General features: G+C 45.3%; 1 protein-coding gene across 1 annotated transcript in view; it reads left to right on the forward strand.

The window, feature by feature from the left end:
• Nucleotides 1-23,468, forward strand: part of EFCAB6 (EF-hand calcium binding domain 6) — a 239,622-nt gene that overhangs the window by 48,472 nt on the left and 167,682 nt on the right. Inside the window, exons 7-8 of the mRNA XM_055327800.1 lie at nt 14,429-14,565; nt 18,821-18,933. Of these exons, the coding sequence (XP_055183775.1) occupies nt 14,429-14,565; nt 18,821-18,933 (250 nt within the window). The remainder of the gene's footprint in view (nt 1-14,428; nt 14,566-18,820; nt 18,934-23,468) is intronic.

The raw sequence follows: 23,468 nt of genomic DNA on the forward strand, positions 1-23,468 counted from the left end.
CTGGTTCCTTGGCCTTCCCTTCCTCACATGCACTTGGACCCTCCAACATATGTTCACATTCCTGCTCATTATCCAGTTGAACGCTTGGAGTCTCTGAGCCTCGTTTTCTCTGTAAATTATGGGTTGGGGGCCAGACTGGGTCCCATCTCTCCCAGCTTTTGGTGATTGTGATCCATGGCTCCGTATGTGGGAGAAGGGAAGCACCGTGAGCCCGGGTAGTCCTCGGAGCATCATTATCTGGCTCTAGCTGGTCCCGGTCCCTGGTTGGCACTGCATGGGTCCCCCTTAGTAGCACTCTGAGTCCTGTGCTCGCCTCACTTGCTCTTACTCCCTTGGCCCTTGCTTTTCATTTAGTCACAAATACGTGCTTTCTTAATTTTTTAAAAAAGATTTTATTTGTTTATTCATGAGAGATACAGAGAGAGAGGCAGTCTCCATGCAGGGAGCCTGGTATGGGACTCGATCCCGGATCTCCAGAATCAGGCCCTGGGCTGAAGGCAGGTGCCAAACCGCGGAGCCACCCTGTCCCAGATACGAGCTTTCCTTTGCTCCTCTTCTGTGCTGTGACTTGGCATCTGCTTGACAGGTCCTTGAGTTCTCCGATCTTCGCGTTCTCTTCTCTCACAGTGTCCTAGGGAAGCAGAGGCATGTAGGGGGAATGAGGCATACCTGACTGAAGTCCAGCCTCTGCAGCTCCTACGGGGGCCCTTGGACAGGTCTCTTGCCATTCTGACTTTCCTCATCTCTGACATGGAGACAGCAACCTGTCAGGGTAGTTACAGGAGTGAACGAGAATAATAGACAGGAAGCCCTTGGTGTACAGTAGACGCTCAGTAAATGTTAATCCCTTCCTCCATCTGTAGTGAATGAGGATGGTTGTTGGGCACTACTGAAACCTCTCTTGTGGTAGGCTTTTCCTGCCACCAGGTCACACTGCCTCTGCCATGGAGGTGTTTGGTTGCTCTGCCCTGAAAGAAATTGCAACCCCCCAGCCCAGCTAGCTGAGACCATATGGTACTTCTCTTCTCACCTAAGAAGTCAGAAGGCAGCACAAGTGCAGGTCAGCCAACTCATGTCTTCTCTGGTCACCAGGATGTTGCTACCATTCAGGTACTGTGATGTCAAATTTTTTTCCAGATGCTATTTCTTCCAATATGACTCTATAAACACAGGGAGACTGCTGCTGACTCACAGCTGAGAAGAATGTCCCACACCCCAACCAATCCCTGGTAACAGCATTGGTCACCATGAGCATCCTGAAGCCACCCTGATTACTAACTGGTGTGGCGGCTTGGCTCCCTGCCCTGAAGCACCGGGCCACCAGAGGGTAGATAGCTGAACAAAATGAAAGATGGAAGGTTTTTTTTTAGAAGGAGGAGGGGTAGGGGTGAGTGAATTTGCAGAAGGTGACAGTGGACCCTGTAATTTTTTGGATTTTGCTAGCTCTCTAAATAATAGCACTGGGGATCCTGGGTGGCTCAGTGGTTTAGCGCCTGCCTTCTGCCCAGGGCGTGATCCTGGAGTCCTGGGATCGAGTCCCACATCGGGCTCCTTGCATGGAGCCTGCTTCTCCGTCTGCCTGTGTCTCTGCCTCTCAATTTCTCCCTGTGTCTCTAATGAATAAATAAATAAAATCTTAAAAAAAATAATAACACTGATTGAGCACTTACTAAGGGCTGTTCTAGGTGTTTTATGGTATTAATTTAATTTCCACCCTCAAAGCAGGTGCCATCCTTATCCCACATTGACATGGAGGGAAACTAGAGCAGGGGGTGAGCATTTTGATCAAGGCATACAGCCGGTGAGCACAGAGGCTGCATTTCGTGCCTTGGCAGTTTGGCTACAGAGTCCTTGTCCTTAACCAGTGCCATCCTGCCTCTTGGAGGGCCCTTTACAGAAGGTGTTGATGCCCCCTTTGCATTCAGCAAATGTGACTCTTTGTTATGCTGCAGGTAGACCCAGTCCATCACAGAGAAGTCGCACCTTTACCGGACACGAATGGACTTTTTTTTTTTTTTAAGATTTTTTATTTATTTGAGAGAAAGAGAGAGAGAGAGAGCACAAGCAGGGGAGGGGCAGAGAGAGAGGGAGAAGCAGACTCCCTGCTGAGCAGGGAGCCCGATGTGGGGCTCAATCCCAGGACCCCAAGATCATGACCTGAGCTGAAGGCAGACCCTTAACTGATGGAGCCACCCAGGTGCCCTGTGAGTGGACTTTTTGTTGGGACCACAGGGTCCTTTTTTTCATCTATGTAGCATCTGCTTCAAGTGGGCACTTGGGAGTTCTCTTTCCCTCCCTCACTCTGACATCCTGCCCTCTCACACTTCTTCCCACATCCTCAGTCTTTTACACTTCCTGCCTGTCCTGCAGGTCCCCAGCTTCCTCCTGCAGTGGTGGCAGGGGCCAGAGCCTGAGACTTAGATTCTTCACATTCTCCAGGTGAAGAACCTACCAGGAAAAAGAAAGGACCAAAGCAAAGCTTCAGCGTGTTGGTGGGCTAACCAAGTTTTGGTCTTGGTACTCCATTGTATCTTTTGTCAACTCCTCGCAAGAGGGTAAAGTGCCAGAAAATCTCATCTTGCTACTGGAGGTGGGGCTCATTGGGAGTCGTGAATAGGGAATTACCGAGAGACCACAGTAATATGTGTGGGACTGTCAGGACCCTTCCCCGCCTCCCCTACATACAGATGAACTCTTCTTAAGACTAGAATTCAAGAATGTATAATTCAGTTAAAGACATTAAAAAAAAAATAGACACATCCAAAGCCTCAGGCTGTTTGTTTTCATACCACGTCACCACCCAAGTCAGGGATGCTTTCTTAAGCCTGGGCACCATGATGTCAGAACATCTGGTCCACCAAGTCAGCCGTGACTAGCGTGTCTGTTGGACACCAAGTGATCTGATACAACTTTTTATGGGATTACCCTGGTGCCTTGGAATTGTATAGATGCAGCCTCAGTCATTTCGGAAGCAATTAGTAAATAATGAGAGGTACTAAGCTGCTCACTTGGTCTGTAATATCCTCGCACAGAAGGCACAAAAGTGACGGGGAGATTCATTTTCTTAAATAGGTGGGTTTTCCTGAAAAAGAAATTAAAAAAATTATTGCTTGAGAAATAAAGAAATAGTCATTAGAATCGCAACCATTTCATAAACGTACCTTAACATTATAATCACCACATTAGCATGAACGAATGTACCGGAATGCAGTCTGTTTGCCTAATAAAAAGACTGTGTCAAACTCAAAATGAGGCCATTTACTAAAACATACAAGCTTTTGGTTAATTTATAATATTCTCCTAATCCCACTTTTATCAGCTCTACTTTGGTGCACTTGGTATTAATTGCCTATTATAGCAGGTATTTGAACACATCTCTTCTTTCATCTGAAGAAAATATTAGCATATCGTAGAGCTGTTGGGACAGATTGTATCTGAGCCACTTTTTCCTCCTTGCAGAAAAGCCTATCAATCATAACTGAATATAGTGATTAATAATGTCACAGCTCTTATTCGCATGTCTGTGTGCAACTAAATGAAGAGGAGTGCTTACGTTTTGATCTAGAGAATTTCACATAACAAAATAATCAGTTGGCATTTTAGAAAAAAATTATATTGAAAAATGCTTCTACCCCAGGACCTATTTTTGGTTGTTCTATTATTAATTTACTAAAGGCTTCATCAGGAAGCCAAAGCAAAGATTCTGTTATATCAGAATTTGTATCATTTCAGACTAAGTTTATCTTTTTTTTTTTAATCTTCTTACATGTTCAGTAGTTCCATCAAGATCATAGGGGACACTGGCTAGTGCACTTGGGCTTCCCCAGCTGGGTGTGCATCGAGCACCAGCCCTCACTGTGCACGTGCCTCTGAGCAAGCCAGTCCCTCTGGGCATTGGTTCCTTGGCCGTGAAATGGGGAAAGAATATTGCAGAGCTTTTCCAATCTTTTTGAGATTTTTGATGAGAATCAATGTAAAATGATCTTACCATAGTGCCAGGCCATAGAAGTTACTCAAAACAGCAGGAGTTTGCATTTGGAGGAGATAAGACATGAGTTGTCATGTGGAAGGGGAAATGACAATATGTGGTCACTTCTGGCTTGAGGCCACAGCAAGGGCTGTTTGCTGAAGCCGTCCACACTTACGTCTCCATCTGGGCTCTGGACTCACTGTTGTCGGCAGAGCAAACCATACCTTCTGATGGTCCTCCTCGCCCTCGCAGGCAGCCTTCTTCCCTTGGTCATCCCCACATTGGGGTGAATGGTTTTACCCTACCATTCATGGAGTGGTTCACACAGAGAGCTAGGATAAGCCTTGATTCCTACGTTCCCTTACTGGCCCCGCTTCTACATCCAGTCCATTGGTGAGTCCCGTCTGCTGTGTCCTATGTGCCGTATCCAGAACCCATCTACCTCTTCATCCCCACTGCCACCATTGTCCCAGCCTGTGCTTTGTCAGGAGCTCATGGACTGCCTTTCCGGTTCCTGCCCATGCCCCGCACAATCTCTCTTCCACACGACACCCAGAATTATCTGTTCAAAGTATAAGTCAGATATCATCTTATTATCATCACTTTCCTCTGGTTAAGAGTCCTGTGGCTTTGGGTTGCCCACTGAGGATACATCAGGCAAACATCCTGGCTTATGGCTCTCATCATGGAGATTTTTTTTGACTAACCTATCTAAAATTCCTTATTTTTCCTGACACTTGGGAATGTCCTGAGATTTTTTTTTTTTTTTTTGTCCTGAGATTTTTGTTTACTTGTTTATCACTAGGATCTATGTTCCCTGGGAGCAGGTGCCTTCTCTGTCTTGCCCGCTGTTGTAACTAGTGCCTTGAACAGATACTGGCAGTTAACATGACCTCAGGAAACATCGACTGATTAAACAGTTCCATTGGGAAAGTTCACAGTAGTCGGAGTAGCCAGGAAACACTGCACGGCACGGGTGAGACTGGCGCTTGAGTTGGGCCATGGATGGTATTTCAGTGTGGTGAGGCTGGAGTAGGGGATTGAGATGTGGGGTAGCTCTGAGGATTGCACTCTGGCACAAGAAGAGGACATGGACATGGTGGCAGTGGAGATGTGGCCCGGGCCATGGGAAGACAAGCTCTGTGACCATCCTGTGGAGAGTTCTGTTTCTCCAGGCAGGGTGGGACAGAACACTTTTGAAAGGTAGAATGGAGAAAAAGATGGAATTATTTGAAGGTCAGGTGTGAACCCTAAAGCATGGGGCCGGGGTGGCGGTGGTGGAGGTTCACTGCCGATTTCCCACAACGAGGGGCATGTTTTGGAGATGGCTGTCAGCAGTGTCGTGGAGGCCAGCTGGAATCTGAGGTATCTGGTAGTAGGCCTTGGAGGTCACTCAGCACCAGGGGCAGTCTGCATTTGTTGAACACCTCAGGTGTTGGGGGGATACCGTGGAGTTCCCGGGAAGGGGTGAGCTTGTACCTCCTGGTGTGTGCAGCTCTGTCCTGTGGGGGGTCTGGGGTCAGGGTGACGGGGACCTCAGCTTTCCTTGTGCAGTGCCTGGGATGGAGCTCCCATTCTATGAGCATGGGCTGGGTTAGAAAGAAAGAAGGTACAGGAAATGATTCCTCTAGTTTGGGCGCATGTTAAAAGGCCTTGGTGTTTAGATTTAGGGCTTAAAACTTCTGACCCAGAAGTTCAGTGACAGCTAAAATTTATTAGAAGTTTTTATGTTATAGGGAAGCCTTTTGAAAATAAAAATCACATGTGGGAAGAGATTTACATGGCCTGTGGAATATGTAACAGCAAGTTTCCCTCTTTACCTTGGCTGCAAGGAAACCCAAAGCCAGATTTTTCGGATTTTTGCTCCCTTGTAGCAACTCTGACTTTTACGTTGCTTTATTTAGCTTTTTTTTTTTTTTTAGCTTCCTTTTCTCTGCTTCCATGGATCTCATTTAGATGTCTTTTTGTGTAAGCTTGTTCAGTTTTTGGTAAAGGCAGAATTTGTATGAGTTCAATAACTACCGGCATCATCCTGGGCCTATGGGGGCAGGGGCCAGAGCAGCGAGAGGAAGCATCAGCCCCGGGCAGAGAGGCAAAGCCTTTGTTAAAGGTGAGCAGTGCCCGGCCACCGCTCCTCCCACATGTCCCCAAATTGAAAGTTTGTGTTTATGGGGTTCTGAATGTAGTCTAATTTTTTCCTATCTGGTTTGGCTCATCTCTACCAGCTGGTAAATAGGAAATGTTCACGGTAGGAAGCCAATACTCTGCAGAGTGTAAACAGATGGAATCGATATAAAGTGACAAGCTAGACTGTGCTATGGAGAATACAGAGCCAAAAGTAAGAACATAACAGTCAAGCTACTTGCTTCGTTCCAGTTCATTTAGTCCTGAATAGCGCTTCATATCTGCACAGCTGTGTTGTTCTTTTTTTCCCCTCTTTCTTTCTTCTGGGTTGATAATGACAATTTCAAAGAAAAACTTTAATTAAAGATTTTATACGAAATAGCCAAAAGTAGAATAATAAGGAAAATGAGCATTGATGTGTTTATTGTAAGAAAAATCCTCTTTCACGGTTTCATTTAAAAAATTTACTCCTTAAATTTAAAATGAATGTAGTCGTGGTGACAGAAAGGTGCCAGACTGACAGCCGTGGATGCTGAACCCCTCCATTGTGCTGCAGAGCCAAGACCTAGAGGCTGCTAGAAGCCCCCTCCCCTTGGGGTTCAGTCCCTAAGCAGGCGGGGGGGGGGGGGGGGAATGGCGTCCTCACCCCCTGCTGCTAGAAACTGGGCGAGGAAGGCTGCTTCTGGGGGAGGAACTGCACAGAAGACTGCTTAGCAGGAGCCAGTAAGATAACACTGTGGACAGTTTAAGTTAATTTACTGTGCAGGTTGTGCTCTGGCGTGAAGAGGCTTGGCCTTCGTCTGGGAGGGCCACATCGGAGCCGGGCTTAGGGAAGGATTATTTGCAGCCTGGCTGAGAATCCTGGCCTTCTGGGAGGAAATATTGGGCCTCTTCTCACCTCCTTTAATGTCTGGGTGGTCATATTTATTTGGGTTCACAGCTTTCCTTCCTGGAGCTCAAAGTGCTATAAAAAGAATTTTAAACAAAGAACTATAGAGTACTAATAACAGCCACTGTTAGCAGTTTATTGAACCATCTGAACTCAGTGGGATACAAATATGAAGCAGTTTGATTTTTCTCTTCTCACTGTTCTCAAGCAGGCGCTAGCAAATCTGCCTTTTCATCCCTTAAGGGTATCAGATAGGCAGATCTTGTGGCTTTCTGGTCACATTTAGTTATAAATAAAACTACTACAGGCCAATCCAGCTTCAGACCTTGAGCTCATATCCAGCTCAGTTGGCCATCTCCTCCCCTTCTTCACTGGGGCACTTGTCCTGTGCTGAGGGCTGAGGAAAGGGAGTGTGTCTTTCTCTTCCTTCACTGGTGTCCTCTCTGGGCAGCATGTAAAGGCTAGTCTCTTATGGGGCCCATGGGGAATTATTAGGATCGTGTTTTGGGGGCCTCTGAACTAAGTGGCTCCCTGATGAGGAGGGTCAGCTCTGGCTTAAACCCCTCTAGACCTCCTCAGCTCTATTCCTGGTGGTTCTCTGCATATCCTCAGGCTGTGTGGCTCCCTTCACCTGAGGAGCAGCCCCTCTGGGAGCAGGACAACTCAGGCCTTCTGCCTTTTTTGGTCTCCACGTAACCCACTGAAAATTTACACATGCCATCTCTGCCAACGGTAGGCATGCACACTGTGCTCATCTGCCCCTCCCACTCTGTTCTGCTATCTCTGTCCAATTCTCAGTTTCTTTTCCTTGGAAGGTGTACTGTGGATCACTGAGTCCACTGGGAAATGAGATGCTTACATATCCCTTCTTTCAGGTATCTGCCCTTGTCTGAACAACAATTTCCTTAGCCTGCTAAAGCTTCTTCCCCATGAATGCTGCAGTCACTCCATCCATCCATCCATCCATCCATCCATCCATCCATCCATCCATCCGTCACCATCCATCCATTCATTTATCCATACATCATCCATCCACCCATCATCCAACCATCCATTATTCATCTCTCTATCATCCATCCATCTCTCCATCTACCCATTTATGTATCTATCTAGCCAGCTAGCCATCTTCCATCCATCCATCCTCCCATCTATTCATACATATATACATTCATCCATTCAACAAATATTCATTAGTCCAGGCCCTTTTTTTGGTTCTGGACTCCTGCCTACTGAAGACCTTATATCCTCTCAAGGCTCCTATTAACTTAGGCTGGTCAAGGAGGGCAGTGAAGGGGTTAGAGGAGTTGGCTGGGGTGGGAGAGAGTAGTGCTACTCAGTATTTCTTGACATGGGTGTGTGGTTATTTGAGACTCTGTCCTTAACCTTTGGTCCCAGTCCACAATCCCCATCATGCGGCCATGTATGATGTTCCACATGAGGCACTTGCATACATGAGCTTGTTTCCTCTCAGCCACACTCTGACACAGGTCCTTACTCATTTCCATTTCACAGATGAGGAAACTGAAGTTTAGTTGTCAGGGTACTGTTCCAAGGTCACCTGAAAAATAGCGCAGAGCTGGGATTTGAAGTCTCATGTCAGGGCCAGTGTCGGGCCATAGCCACACTGCATGGAGGTCCCTTATGGAGAGGGAGGGAGGGAGGGGAGCATTGAAGTGCCAGCGCTGTGGTGAGGGTGGGGGCTGGCTGCAGCCCAGAGCAGTTTCTGTGGTTCTCAGTGTGGCTTACCATCATGCCTGCCTCCGCTTTACTTGTTACAGTTGGACGTTCTCTGCTTCTTGTAATAGCACTTAAGAGTCTGTCCTCCATAAATTCACCTAAATCTTTTTTTGAGTGTTTTAATATTGCTCTGATTGTTCCTCCCACTTCGGTAAGCACTTCCTCTATTTCACTTCACTCCTGTGTGAGATAGGGCTTCATTTCTTTTCTGGAAATGTTAGGTGAACGAGTCCTGGCTTGTTCAGAACTTAAAGCTGCAGAACTTAAAGCTTTCCAGCCCGCTTTTCCCCAGCCCTACTGTCCACATGGAATCTAGGCTTTTTAGTCTGTCCTCACGTTGGTTCCCTTCCTAGATACTGGGTTCATCACCCACCATCCCCCTCCTCCTTGGGCATCTCCCCAGCCTGGGGCTCCAAGAACATGGAGAGGGTCATATGCTGCCCTGCTTTGGAGGTCAGTGGTACTGCAAAGGGGGTTGGGTGCAGTGGGGGCTGGAGAGGAGGAACAGAGAAGTGGGGGGCCAGGGTGCAGTGTGAGACTGCCAGCTAGGATTAGCTGGGGGGTGGAGGGTGGAGAGCCGGGGCTGTGGAGGGGAAGCAGCTCCTGCCTGGGCCTGGGCTGGGGAGAATGGGCGGGGAGGGTGTCGGGACTAAGTCTGCTCCCCTCCTCCCCAGGATGGGGAAGATGGTTGGGAAGAGAAGACTTTGAGCAGCTTCTTCATAGCCTCAGGCCCTGTCTTTATCCTGGCTCCCTGTCTTTAATTTAAGGTTGTAAGTAGCTATTGTTTTGGTTTTATTTTAAATCCTTGGGTGTTCTCCTCCAGTGTTTGTCCACAGAAAGCTCCCCAACATGTGCCACCACCTTCAGAGAGAAGTGGGAGTGCATGGGGGAGAGTGGAACAGGGGTCATGAACTTGTTCTGGAAAGATAGTGAGTCTTGCTGTTTTTATGGGCCATTCTGCCCAACTGCTCAACTCTGCCACCATTTGTAGGGGAAGCAGCCAGAGGCAGTGTGGAAACAAGTGAGCCTGTCTGGGCACCGATAATATTTCCTTATGGATACCAAAATCTGAAGTTCCCCTTTCCCTTGTCATCAAATACCCTTTTTCTGATTTTTTTTTTTTTTTTTACTATTAAATGTAAAAACTATTTCTAGCTTACAGGGATACAAAAATAGGTGGTAGGCAGAAGTCTGCTGCATGCCGAATACGCAAAGGTAGTCAGGCCTCCTAGGCAAGGAAGCCAAGCGAGAAGAGCACCCCCTTTCAGGCCTATCTCTGTGCGGTAAGGGGAGTGAGAGCACATTTTCTTTCCTGGGAAGCAGCCTGGGTTTGGGGGAGGAAACGAGAAGCAGTGGCTCCTCTCGTTTTGCTAACTGTGCACCAGTTTTTGCCTCTGTCCATGGGTTTGGCCCTCAGGACTACTACTCCTTCAAAGCCGTGGTGATTGAGGGTTGGAGCCCAGGAGAGCAGAGGCCAGATAGGGAGCTGGGGACTAGTTGCAGGCAGGAATATGCGCAGATGACTAGATCAAAGTCCCGCAGCCAGTGGGATGGAAGTGTAATTGGGAAAGCCAGAGGCAGTGCACAGGATCCTACCCCGAAGGAGCAGTGGCAGGGCCAGAGAAGGGGTCAGGGCAGCAGACACAGCATGCTAACTCGCTCTGCACATGTTCATGAACATCCACTCTGTCCAGGTGCTGTCCTAAGCCCCAGGGATATAGCAGCAAGCAAAACCAAGTCCTTCTCCGTGGAGTTTACATTTCAGTGGAGGAAGGAAGACAATAAACATACAGAAAGAAATAGGAAGTGATCCAAGTGTAGATGAACACAAGAGAAAGTGTGAGGGATCAGAAAGGGATGAGTGCAGGCTCTCGTGTGGGCCATGGAGGAAGGCTTGTTGGAGCAGGTGGCAGTGTGACACACCTGAATGAAGGCCAGAGGGAGCTATCAGGAGGAGGAGATTGGATGAGCATGCTTGGTAGGGGTGGGGGACAAGGAGGCCTGGCAGCTGGAGCAGAGAGAGTAGGGGAGGGATGGAGGGGTGGGGTCAAGAGGTAGTGGGGGTCAGATTGACTAGGGCAGATCAACTAGGGCTTCGCAGGCCAGGCTGGGTGAGGACTTTCCAGTATGTAAGACAGAGCCTGCTGTGCTGGTGAATTTGAGTAGTTCGTTGTGGCTGGAGCCCAGGGACTGTGAGAGGGGGTGATTTTGTGGGATTTGGAGCTGGCGTGGGGGGTAAGCAGGAGGCTCAGAGATGGTGGCTCTTAATACAGACATGTCCCACTTATACCAAAATGGCACACGTCTAGCTGGCCTAGAAAGGGGCTAGATGCTGCCCACACCATCCTGTTTCTCCGTCTTTATCTTCTCCCCTCCTGCCTCTCCTCCCTTCTCAAGGGAGCAGGGAAATGGGGTGGGACATGGACACGGTCACTCCCCTGACCCCAGCCACTTGATTCCTTTATGCTTTTTCCTGCTCTCCTGTCCTGGATGGGATGAGTCTTGTACACCGTGGCCCTAACTTCCCTGCCTCCGATAAGCCCCACCATCTGCAGCTCAATTCAGATCTTGCCAAACTTCAGTCTGACAAATGATAAGAAACTTGGAGACATACCTCTGGTGGGTGTGAGTTCTGTGCCAGACTTGCTGCTTCCTGGCTTTCCACGCTGGAGACCCATATGGGCTGCTTCGGGGGTTTAAAAAAGCGCATCGCCTCCTGTCCCCCATTTGATCAGAAGAGGCAGCAGACAAGGTGCTGAGGGTTCTGTTTGACCACGGAGCAAGTGGCTCCGCTCTTTTAGACAAAGCGGTTGGGCTGAGGGTGCACGCACAAGCCAGCCTCACCGTGGTGGATGCAATTCCCACTGTTCCCTGCTGGGCATTCCCAGTTTGGGAGATTAAGATGATTTCAACCAGTGTTCCCTGGTTGTTAGAAGCGAGAGGTGTATATAGAATTTAGCATGGGGCTTTGCACAGAACATCCAATTAATATTTGTTCAGTTATGATATTACAATCATTATTCCATCTATAGTGGACCGAGTCATTCTTACATTCAGGATTGGCCCTGAGGAGGTATAACCAGGCTTCCTCAGAATGTGGCTTTTTCCTAAGCAGGTGAAAAGGTAGGTTCATTCATTCACTCAGACACTTAACTGAGCCAGATCCCGGAACCGAAGCTCTGAACCCAACTCCGGGGACCTGACATTCTGGAGGGAGAGATAGTAAAGATGAGTATTAAATCGGTTGGTGACATGTACTCTGAAGACAAGGATCAGAGTGTGTAGGGTGGGGTCTTACTTATACTTGTGGTCAGGAAGGCCTTTCTGATAAGATGACAAGAGGGCCGAGATCTGGATAAAGTGAGACAATGGGACAGTTAGTATCTGGGGAAGAATGTTCTAGACAGAAAGAATAGCAAAGGCAAATGCCTTGAGGCAGGAGGAGCCTGGCAGCAAAGGACCTGGTGTGGCCCGAAAGCAGTGAGCCAGGGGACAAGTAGGGGAGATGAGTTGGGAGAGCTGCCAGGGCCAGTCTGTGGGGCCTGGCAGGTCACAGCTTATGGGGAGATGTGAATGAGGCAGCGTGGTCATGGAGGACTGGCTCATGAGTGTCTGATAGGTAGCATCATGGACCAGGAGGGGAGACTCCTCATGTAGGTTTGGAGTCAGATGCTCGGGAGCATGGCGCCACCAGCCATTGTCTTATAGCCATTTCTGTTTTTCCTGTAGATAAGGAGCGAGGTTCTCAGTGGGTGGAGGAGGGGGGCAGGGGTTGAGAAGGGAGGTTGGGAGGGGTGAGAAGCTCTGGATGGGGGTGGCGAGTGACTGGGGCAGTAGAGCAGGATCACACAGTGCCCTCGAGTGAGGGGACCCAGTTGAGTGTTGGAGGGTTGCCCTCTGTGGCCACAGCAGGGGCTTGGAAGAGGCAGTGTGTTGGATTTAACCAGGGATGGGGGCTTGCCAGGGCTGAGGGGGTAGGAGGAAGCACATATGCAGTGGTGATTATAGAGACTGAGCCATTGGGAGGGAGCGAGGGGGAGCTGTGCACAGGAACTGAGTGGCAGGTGGGGGCCCTGCTGGGTAGAAGGCTGTGGGGTCATGCGCTTGAGCAAGGCAGCTGGAAGAGGGGTGGGGTGGTTGGAGCATGGGGCTTGATTTTGGAGAGTGGCAATCATTGGGGATGACACGGTGTGGAGTCCGAGCAGGCAACGGTGACCTCTGGCTGAGAGGAGGACTAGGAGCTAAGAGACCTAGGCTCAGAGGTTGTCCATAGGGAGCCCTGAGTGGTCCTGGGAGCAGGGCTGGCATGTCAGGGGCTAACAGCCTAGCCGGGAGGCCTGATGCTCATAGGTCCAAGCAGCTGGGGAGAAGAGGGAGCAGCAGCCGTCCTCCCACCAGCCCAGTGCTTCCTCAGCTGTGAGCACAAGGGCAGCCACCCCAGGAGAGGGCTGTCAGGGGTTCCTCCCATGTCACGCAGAGTCCAGTGAAGGGAACCCACAGAGGAGTGTTGAGGAAGTAGGTGATGTTAATAAAAAGACAAGAAAACCTGCTCATCTTAGGGTTTTCCCCTGACCTCTTCGTGGGAGGCACCCAACATACCTGAGTCTGGACTGGGCATGGACTTGACCTTGCCCAGTACAGCAGAGTCAGACCTGCCAAAGCCCAGTCATGCCAGACCTTCATCACTTTTCCTCTACAATCCCAACCCTGGCCTTTGTGTTCTGCCATGTGGAATGCCATCCTGTCCTGCCCTAGCCACCCCTCTCAGCTCAGATGCCTCCTCCTCCAGGAAGCCTCCTGGATGACTCAGGCTGAAAGGGCTTACAGCTCTGCATTCTCTGTTCTCTGGCTCTTGTTTCCACAGCTCAGCTTCAGCAAACACTTATTTTACATCCTGTCTTTTCCTCGGGAAGTGTGGGTAAAGGGTAGGTAGACTTGCATTAGAATCCAGGTGATCATTGTTGATGGAGGTGATGTCAGGTAACTCATGTAGCCTCCCTGAACCTCCATTTTATCTAAAAAATGGGGAACAGTACTTTCCTCCTGTGGGTTGGGGGGATTCAGTGACATAGCTCCGAGCTTGGCACCCGTGAGCCCTGGCGGATGTTCCTGTCCTGAGTACAAGTAGGTTTGGGGTAAGCACACAGCTTAGTACTCTGCATCTCCACAGGGCTGCTCCAAATGCCCATCACATTTATGTGCCCAATAAATATGCATTTGCTGAATTTGGGAAATATGTCTATACAACTTTTCTATAATATTTTTAAAAAATTCAGAGGGGTTGAAATGTATAGTCATATTTTGCAGCTCCTAGTAAAAACAGTTTGCATATGGCCATGAAAAATGAAGATAGTGCAAGTTCAGCCCTACCTGAACTATAGTTTTTGAGTACCAATTAACAAAAAAGATTTTTCGCATGGCTGTAAAAGGGAATGAATTGTCTATGAGACTTACTGCTTTACATCAAAAAGACTTTTTAAGAACTTACTGAGACCATTTACAGAGAAAATGGCTTTACAAACATTCAATAAATACAAAGTGTTCTTTTTTTCCATAGACATGTCATTTTGCAATACCTCAAGTGTGAGTCTTTGAAAACATTTTATTTTACCAGAAGTATTTAAAAACATTCATATATTTTTTTAATGATCATTTTGGTTTTTAACACTGGGTCTTTTGACTTCTCCTAAATCACTTCTTCTGCACAGATTTTCAGAAACATTAAAACTATTTTCAAAGCCTTCAAGCTCATTGATGTTAGCAAGACTGGTCTGATCCAGCCCCGTGAACTGAAGAAAGTTCTCGAGACCTTCTGTTTGAAGATGAAAGATGATGAATACAAAAAGTAAGTAAACGAAGGTCAGGTGAGAGATTGCTCAGTAGAACTTAGCCCCGTTTCAAAGTGGGACCAGGCAGGTGCAGTGGAGCCAGACGTCGTCCCCTCCTGCCCTCTCTGTCTTGACTGTTTTTTAGAAGAGGCACTCATGGCGTTTCTCCTGTGTTTGTGGTGCTCTCTACAAGTGCTCAAATTCGAGATCTAATGATTCTAATTCTCAGAGTCCCCAGGGTGGCAGTCATCTGGCCTGCAGATCTGAACACATCTTGATTATTTAAGTAATCCATCACCAGTTGTCTCTCCATTCCTGGTTGGCCCCACACCCGCCATCCCCCATGTTCCCAGTTCCCAGTTGACTTTTACTCAAAGCCTGGGGTTACAGAAGAACAAATTTCAGGATTTATTCATTGGTTGTTGTGCTCCCTATTGGCTCTCCATCCTGATATAATAACAGAAACGCAATTTTCCTCCAAGGACCATTGTTGCTGGGGTCTGGGGGGCACTGCAGCCAGGAAGACAGTGAAAAACTGAACATCGCACTGCTTCACAGCTTTCGAAACCCACCACCACCTGCTCCTGACTCGGGGGCCATGTGTGGAAGCCTGCATTGGCATATTTTCTTTTTCTTTTCTTTCTTTTTTTCCCTGAGTCTCCAATAAACTCCAGATCATTTAGAAGAAGCCAAATGCCTGGCTTCTGTAGCTACCTGAGTTTTGAATGGAAGCCACTAGAAGGGGGTTTAACTTCATTTCTGTGGTACTTGGCCAAGAAGCTCTCTTCCTCTTCCTACTTTTTAAAAGTATCCCCGAGGCTGTTAACAGAAGTACCAAGCCTTATTATTTCACTCTGAGCCGAAGAGTTTCACATCACACTGCAGTTATAAATCCCTGTGACATTGGTGGCTGTGGTTGCTCGCATGGTGTACATAAAGACAATGTTGTTTCTGGAAGGAGAGGAAGAACTTGTTCCTACAGCAAGGAAGTGTAGGGGGGCAGGTGACCATGGCATAGGCACTGTGGGGTCTGAGAAGCAAGGAGACTTTTTAAAAATAGGTGTTTCCTGGTCTTTGGGATATTTTCTTCTTTTTTTCCTCTTTATAACCCACCTCAGAATATAAAAGGACATAATAGATGTTTTAATTTTTACATCTTTCCGACTGGGAAAGTGTCCAGAATAAGATCCAAACAAAACAAATTAAATAATTTTGTGCACGCAATTATAGAACAGAAGCAACACTCTTCTAAAACAGGCAATCAAAAAACAAAACAGTGTTTTATTTGACAATAAACCTTGTGTTTGGCACTGCAGTCTCCAACCTAGTAAATCTATAAAAAATGTTACTGTCTGTTTCCCCATCTCGTAAGTATCGAATAATAAAGAACTCCACAAATTTTTATTTGAGGTTTTTTTTTAAGCCTCGAAAACAATACTGTTTTCATGATAAGGCTTGAGAAACTTAACATAATAGAATTGCTTTTCTTTAGATTAGAAACACAGAAGATCAAACGTAGACCATTTCTTCGATTGCTTTAATGCTTTTCTTATTGAAGCTCAAGAATATACTCTTTCCTTGAGAAGCTGCTTCAGTATTAACTTGGCCTTTTTAGTTTTTGAGCAGGAGACACAATGCATTTTTGAATCCTTTCTTTTATTGAAAACAGCCTCCTATTGAATACTAGCCTCTGGCTCTTGGGGTGGTGGTAAAGCGCCTAGCCTTTGGAGTCGGGCACACTTGGGGGTCAGGTCTGTGTGGCTCCCTCCCAGGTTCTAGGGCCTGGGGAAACTCCTGGGCCTCTCTGAGACTCAGGTTTCTCATAAATAGTGGAGGCTGAGGAGCCAATCTTGCAGGGCTGGTGCTAAGGTTCCCCGTAATGTGCACTGCAGGCCTGTGATGCGCCCAGCACATAGTAGGTTTTTGTCCCACAGTGACTCTGCCACGGTTCATAAAGCTTCTGGGAATGTGCTTTATTCCTTGGAAAACACTTCCCCTTAGGCTACAGAACACCAGGCAGTGTGTGTGAAGAAGAGGCAAGAAAGAAAATCATCGCTGATTTTATACTTCATCATACTACCCTGGGACCCACTGGGTTTCTTTTCCCTTTCCCATCTCTCACACCCTCCTCTCTGTTGCCCTCCAGGCTGAAGTATTTGAATCCCAGTAAAATAATGCATGAGCAGCCTGAAAAGCCAACACTCTCAGGAGGTCAGCCTGCTGCCTGAGCAGAGCAGTGAAGCCCAAGGCTAGTTGTAGGTGGTGGTACTGGAGAGGTTTACGGGTCTATGGGTGTCATTCCCTTCACCCTACAGTTGGCCTTCCTGCATGACCCACTCGCCTGAGGGTCTGCACAGACGTGTGAGCTCTCCTGCTCCAAGCACAGATCTCTGGGAAAATGGCCATTGCCCTTTAATCTCAGGAACAGTTCTGCCTCAAAGCCCTTGAGATACTGCATGCCTGGGCAGTACTGAGGCTTGATTTTTGAGATTTTTATTTGTAGGAAATACTACCATGGAATTTTGTCTGTCTGTCCTCAATGAATATGTGGTCAGTATTCTAAAGACAGGTGGGCTGGGCATTAGGAGAGGTTGGGACTCTCTTAGGAGGAGATACCAGTCTGAAGCAATATTGGATTTTTACAGAAAACAGGGAAGTTGGGGACAAGATTTTTGTCAGTATCTGACATGTTGCTGGGGCAGCAGAGTAGTCAATGCTTCTTATAGGACAGCAACTCAAACAGAAAGGAGCACAGTAGGTCAGCCTCCTGGGTCCCTGAGCCTACAGTCGTATTTTCACAAGGCAGAGACTGTGGATGAAAGATGTGGCTATTTGGGGAGTTTCAGTGTTAGCATCTGGCAGCTATCCTATCTCCAGATAATTTTTCTCATTAGAACAATAGGCAAGATTCATCAAAGTGGAAAAAAAAAAGGTATGCATTGAAATGAATACATGACGTTACTCTTTGTTAAATTTGGAAAACAGAAAAATAACAAATACTTTAAGTGATAATTACTAAATTTTTAGAAAGCAGCATGAAATTAGGTAATTATAGAAACCAACACATATGGAGATAATATAACCAAACATTTAAAAACTCAATTTTTTATAAATGTAATAATGCAGAAATCATCTAGAAAACCATTTATCAAGTGGCAGATTTGAATAATAGAAAATTCATTATAAAAAGGAAAAAAAATCCAAACATCCTATTTCTCTGTACTTTATTTTTTTAAAGATTTTATTTATTCATGAGAGACACAGAGTGAGAGAGAGAGAGAGAGAGAGAGAGAAGCAGAGACACAGGCAGAGGAAGAAGCAGGCTCCATGTAAGGAGCCTGACGTGGGACTCCATCCCGGGTCTCCAGGATCAGGCCCTGGGCTGAAGGCGGCACTAAACCTCTGAGCCACCTGGGTTGCCCTTTCTCTGCACTTTAAAGAAAAAGAGTATCTCCGTATATTTCAGGGAAAGACACTGGGTTAAGTGTTTTATTTATTTATTTATTTATTTATTTATTTATTTATTTATTTTTACTTTTTAAAAAAGATTTTATATATTTATTCATGAAAAACGCAGAGAGAGAGAGTGAGGAAGAGACACAGGCAGAAGGAGAAGCAGGCTCCCCGTGGGGAGCCCGATGTGGGACTCGATCCCAGGACTCTAGGATCACGCCCTGGGCTGAAGGCAGATGCTCAACCACTGAGCCCCCCAGGCATCCCTGGTTAAATGTTTTAAAATGTTCTTTTTCTCTATGGAAATCCTAGAATGCTCCAAGGAAAGTTTTCCCCCTGCTGCAGTGAACTAGGCCTCAGTTTATCTCTGTGATATGCTGTCAAGAGGGTAGATCATGTTCTCCCCTAACCCCAGCTTTAGATTTCTCTGGCTATAGAGGCTTTTTGCCAATCGACCTAGGTCCAGATCATTGCCCCCTAATTATTAAAAGCAAGTGAGACCTGCTTTTGCCATCTGAATGCAGCCTGAGTCCTGGCGGCCCCCTCCTCCTGCCTGAGAAGGGAGAAGATGAGCCCTAAGATGGGCTTGTACCGTTAGAATCTTCGGCACGCATTGGTAGGCCAAGTACAGTGATCTCCTTTGAAGTGTCTGTGTATTTTAATCTTACAGTAACACTTCCTAGGGTTCAGTTTTTAATTTCAGCTCTAGCTAGAAACACATTAAAATGAATGCCAACCCCTGTGTTAAAGGATACCCTTGCTTCATTTTAGATTCTCTGTATCATAATTTCTGATTACCAAAGAACATTTCTATTCCAGGTTTGCAAAACACTACAACATTGATAAAGATACTGCAGTGGATTATAATGTTTTTTTGAAGAACCTCAGTGCAAATAATGACTTGAACCTTAGATATTATATGGGAAACCAAGGTGAGTGTTTTATAAGTATATTGCTAAAGATTGCTGCAATATCCTTTGGTGTGATAATTCCTCTTCTATGAATCTGTTCTGAGGAAATACTTTCAAATATGGAAACTGCATTATGCACAAAGATAGCCATGGCATTGTTATTTAGAAGAATAACATAAATGTTTAACAACAGAAAAAGGGTTCTGTGAGTCACAGCGTATCTTATCCACCTTACCTACCCGGTAAAACGTGGAGCTGTGAGCAATGATTTCCATAAAGTTAATGGTAACATGGAAGGTGTATGCAGAGTATTAGTAAATGATTGGAAAGAAATTCTAAAACAGATTGTTTTTACATAGTATATCTCTGGGTGTTGTTTGGTTCTTCTTTCTGCTGCTTCTGTATTTTCAGAAAAATTTTTAATGAACGTGTTACTCCTTTAATGATGGGAAAATCTTAATCTAAAAGAGCAAACATTTGAGTAGTTTATACACTATATTAGAGCCAGGCTTGCACAGGCATATAACCTTGAGAAGGAAAATTCTTCCTGGGGCTGGTGGCATTTATCCCAGCCTTATCAACAAAGTACCCAGAGTTGTTGACCTGCTGAACAGTTCTGAAGAGAGCAGAGTCCAGTTCCCTGAGCGTGAATTTATGAAGACCCCTCCCCACCCCAACACACACATACACACCTCTAGGCCTTTGGTCATTTGAGGCAAGTGCTCATTCCAGATGTGTTGTCACTGTCTGGTTTCAGTGTAAGTCAGTACAGCAGCTATTCATTGAGTGTCTTCTGTGATTCTCAGATTTGCCTCACCAGCAAATTTAACAATGACAAATTCTCCGATTTTAGCTTGGTTTCACTAGGATCACTGATAGCAGACTCCAGGGCTCTTCTTCAAGCCTCTCAAGTTTTGGGAATTACTTGGCAAGGTGATCTTGAAAGGACCTATTCCTCCTTATGTTTTGTTAGTTCTTGTGCAGACCCCTATACCACTCGGCTCTTCATTGGGTTCCAAGCCAAGGAACATACTCTGTCTTTAAGGAGTGTATGCATGTGTGTGTGTGTGTGTGTGTGTGTGTGTGTGTGTGTGTGTGTGTGTATGTATGTATTTTTAAAAAACAGGGCAGGTAAGGCATAAAATAAGTCACATAAAAAATAACAAAACATTTATTTCATTTTTTTAAACATTTATTTTTTTATTTTAAAGATTTTATTTTATTTATTCATTCATTCATAGAGACACACAGAGAGAGAGGCAGAGAGACAGGCAGAGGGAGAAGCAGGCTCCACACAAGGAGCCTGATGTGGGACTCGATCCAGGGTCTCCAGGATCACTCCCTGGGCTGCAGGCGGCGCTAAACTACTGTGCCACCGGGGCTGCCCACAAAACATTTATTTATTGTGCTTTATATAGATACTGTATATGCTTTTATTTTAATTTTTATTTCTTTCAATACCTTTTTGGGATGGGTATTATTGTCCCATTATTTTAGATGAGGAGACATGGACCTAAGGGTGCTATATGAAGGCCCCAAAGTCATATAGGTCATTTGAGTTGAGATTTGAACTGTTTAGCTCCAAGGAAGACAGGTGTTCGAGTAAGAGGGAGGAGACACTTTTGGAGGACCAAAATTCACAGGATGCATGTGACAAGCATGGAGGGAATGAAAACATTCTAGTCCAAGGGCCTCTGCATGGGACTTGTTGGGCTGAAGCAGGGGCCATGCATTTGCCCAAGTGGGATATAAGGTAGTGTCTTGATTGATTATAGAAAATTTTCATTACAAATAAGTTTATAGACCTAATTTGAGAACTGTAATACTCCACCCCACTTGCCAAACGTTTGTTTCATGCCAGGCCTTAGGCTAAGCTCATTCCTGTACTGTCTCTTCCCGTGTTCACCACAGCCCTGGGAGGCAGGCAGTGAGGCAGATAAGTGAGAAGATTGAAGTCAACAAGCCCATCCTACCACCCAGAATTAACCACTGTCAGCATGACTCCTGGCATCCTTCCATGCAGATCCATGGAAAGCGGAGAGACAGATAGGAGGAAATATATTTGTACAAATGGGTTCATATAGATTCTATTTTATTTAAGTTTTTACTTTTCCTTGAGTGTTAAAGAATAGGAATTGAAATGAAACTGAAGATATCTATAATATCCGCGGGTCACACTTTCCCACTCCCGAACGTCCGACACTTTAACCCACTGCCTCTGCTACTGAGTCTGCCTATAGAGATGTCTGAGGTTTGCCTCATTTTCTCCCTTATTCGTGGTGTGCTTTTTCTAGCTAGCTGCCCAAAAGAATTATTTGTCCCTGAATTTCAGAAACAGCTAGTATATGTCTTGCTGTTGAGCCTTCTGTGTGTTTTCCAAAGCACAGTGTATTTTTAATCTGCAGATCCAATTATTTTTTCATTTCAAGATTTTTTTGAATATTATATATCTTTGAATAAATCTTTGTTTTCATTTTTCTAATCTTTAACTTAAGTGATACAAATTATCCTTAATGTTGGATAGTCTTTGTCTTCTGTATCTGTTAAATTATGGCAAAGTGCTGTATCCTCTCTGCACTTTTCCTTTGTGGTCACAATGATCATCTCAGGTCTTCTAGCTATACCTGTAATTTGATTTTTGCCAAGGTCTATTTTATTCTGTGCTGTTTCTACTTTATTTATTATTTCTATCATGGCATTTCCTTTGATCTACAATATTACTTTCTCTCTCATTTTGCTGTTTTATCATCTTGTTTTACTGGATGTATGTTCTTATTAAGATGTTCTGTGAAGTAATTTGTGCCTTTTCCAGTTTATTCCAAGATGGGATCTTTGCCTCTTGCCTTACACTCCTCTCCCTTCCTTCCCAGTTCACCTACACCTACTTTTTGAGTAGAATTTTCATAATTTCAAGACCATTGGGTAAATTGATAATTTTTTATTCTATTATGCCTCTTTAATTAACTAGTCTACTTTCAAATAATATTATACTAATTCACATGAAGTATAAGGACTTCACAACCAGTATTTTCCCTTCTTTAGTTATATTGTTGTTATACATTGTAATTTTACAAACACTGTCAATGCAGAGTGCAGCTTTTGTTGCTCTGCTGAGATTTTTCTGTCTGTTCACTCATTAAGGGTGTATTTTCCTTTATATATTCTCAAACAATTATTTTGAAATCTAAGCTTCTAAATACTTTAAAATTTTCATCTTGCTAATTCCAACATTTGGGTCATCTCAGATTCTGGTCTTTTTTTTTTTTTAAGATTTTATTTATTTATTCATGAGAGACAGAGGGAGGCAGAGACATAGGCAGAGGGAGAAGCAGGCTCCCTGTGTGGGACTCGATCCCAGGACCCTGGGATCATGACCTGAACTGAGGGCAGACGCTCAACCGACTGAGCCACCCAGGCGCCCCCAGAGTCTGGTCTTTGTTGATTATTTTTTTCTTGAGTAGAGATCACAGGTTCGTGTTTTGTTTTGTCTTTCCTATGTCTAGCAATTTTGGAATTTATCCTGGATATAGTAAATCTTGCATTGTAGAGATTGTAGATTCTGTTACGTGCCTCTGAAGAATTTAAGTATTTGTTTTAGCCAGTTTATTTGGCTGCACTCGGACTCTAATCTTTGTTTCTCCTGAGGGCTTTCACACTGGAACTCTTTATTCTGTTCCTGTCGCTGCAGCATGGTGTCTTACTGTCTGCTCTATACAGCTTGTCATCTTGGTCAGGGGTTAGCCAGAGATCCTGGCAGAAATTATGCACAAACTTTAGAAATCCTCCTCCATGCTTTTCTATTTTGAGCTTTCCTTACTTTCTTATTTTCCAGCTGCTGTAGAGTCTTGAACTCTGTTTTCTGATTCCTAAAGCCAGCAGGACCTTGGGTTTATGTCTGAATTCTGTCTATTTAGCATCATGTCGGCTGAGACCTGCACTCAGGCAAAAAGCCAGATATCAAGAAATGCATCAGGTGTTACTGTTTTTCCGAGTGTCAACTCCAATTTATGTCAGTTGCTTTCTATTGCCTTCAGATAGCTTTTGGTGTATATTTTGGCCAGAGTTTATAATTGTTAATCCGCTGTGAGGATAGGTTCAATCCACTGTAATTGGAAGCAAAACTTTCTGGCTGCCCAAATTCAGAGTTTCTTCTTGCTTCGGTCTATGCTGGTAAAATTGTTTTCTAATTTTTGCTATTTTTTTCTTTTGCTTATTTCATTAGGAATTTTAAGTAGGTAAGTTAAATAATACAGTTTCAGTTCCAACATTGGAAGTCTTGTGGAATTGTTTTTATTATCAATAATTGGCAACTTGTTTGTTAGGGATACATAAAATGATGCATCTCACAATGAGAGGCAGTGTTGATTGGATTCATTATGAGATAGATGTCTGGTTATTCTCCTGTATATTTCTGTTCCTGCAGTGTTAGCTCAAGTTCTAATTGCTATTAGTATTTAAATTCGGAGGAGGCAAATGTTATATGTAGATTTCCGACTGTGTGGGGGTTGGCACCCCTAACTCTTATGCTGTTCAGAGATCAGCTGTAGTCATTTGGG

This window comes from Nyctereutes procyonoides, unplaced genomic scaffold (genome assembly GCF_905146905.1).
Source record: "Nyctereutes procyonoides isolate TBG_1078 unplaced genomic scaffold, NYPRO_anot_genome, whole genome shotgun sequence".
Taxonomy (NCBI): domain Eukaryota; kingdom Metazoa; phylum Chordata; class Mammalia; order Carnivora; family Canidae; genus Nyctereutes; species Nyctereutes procyonoides.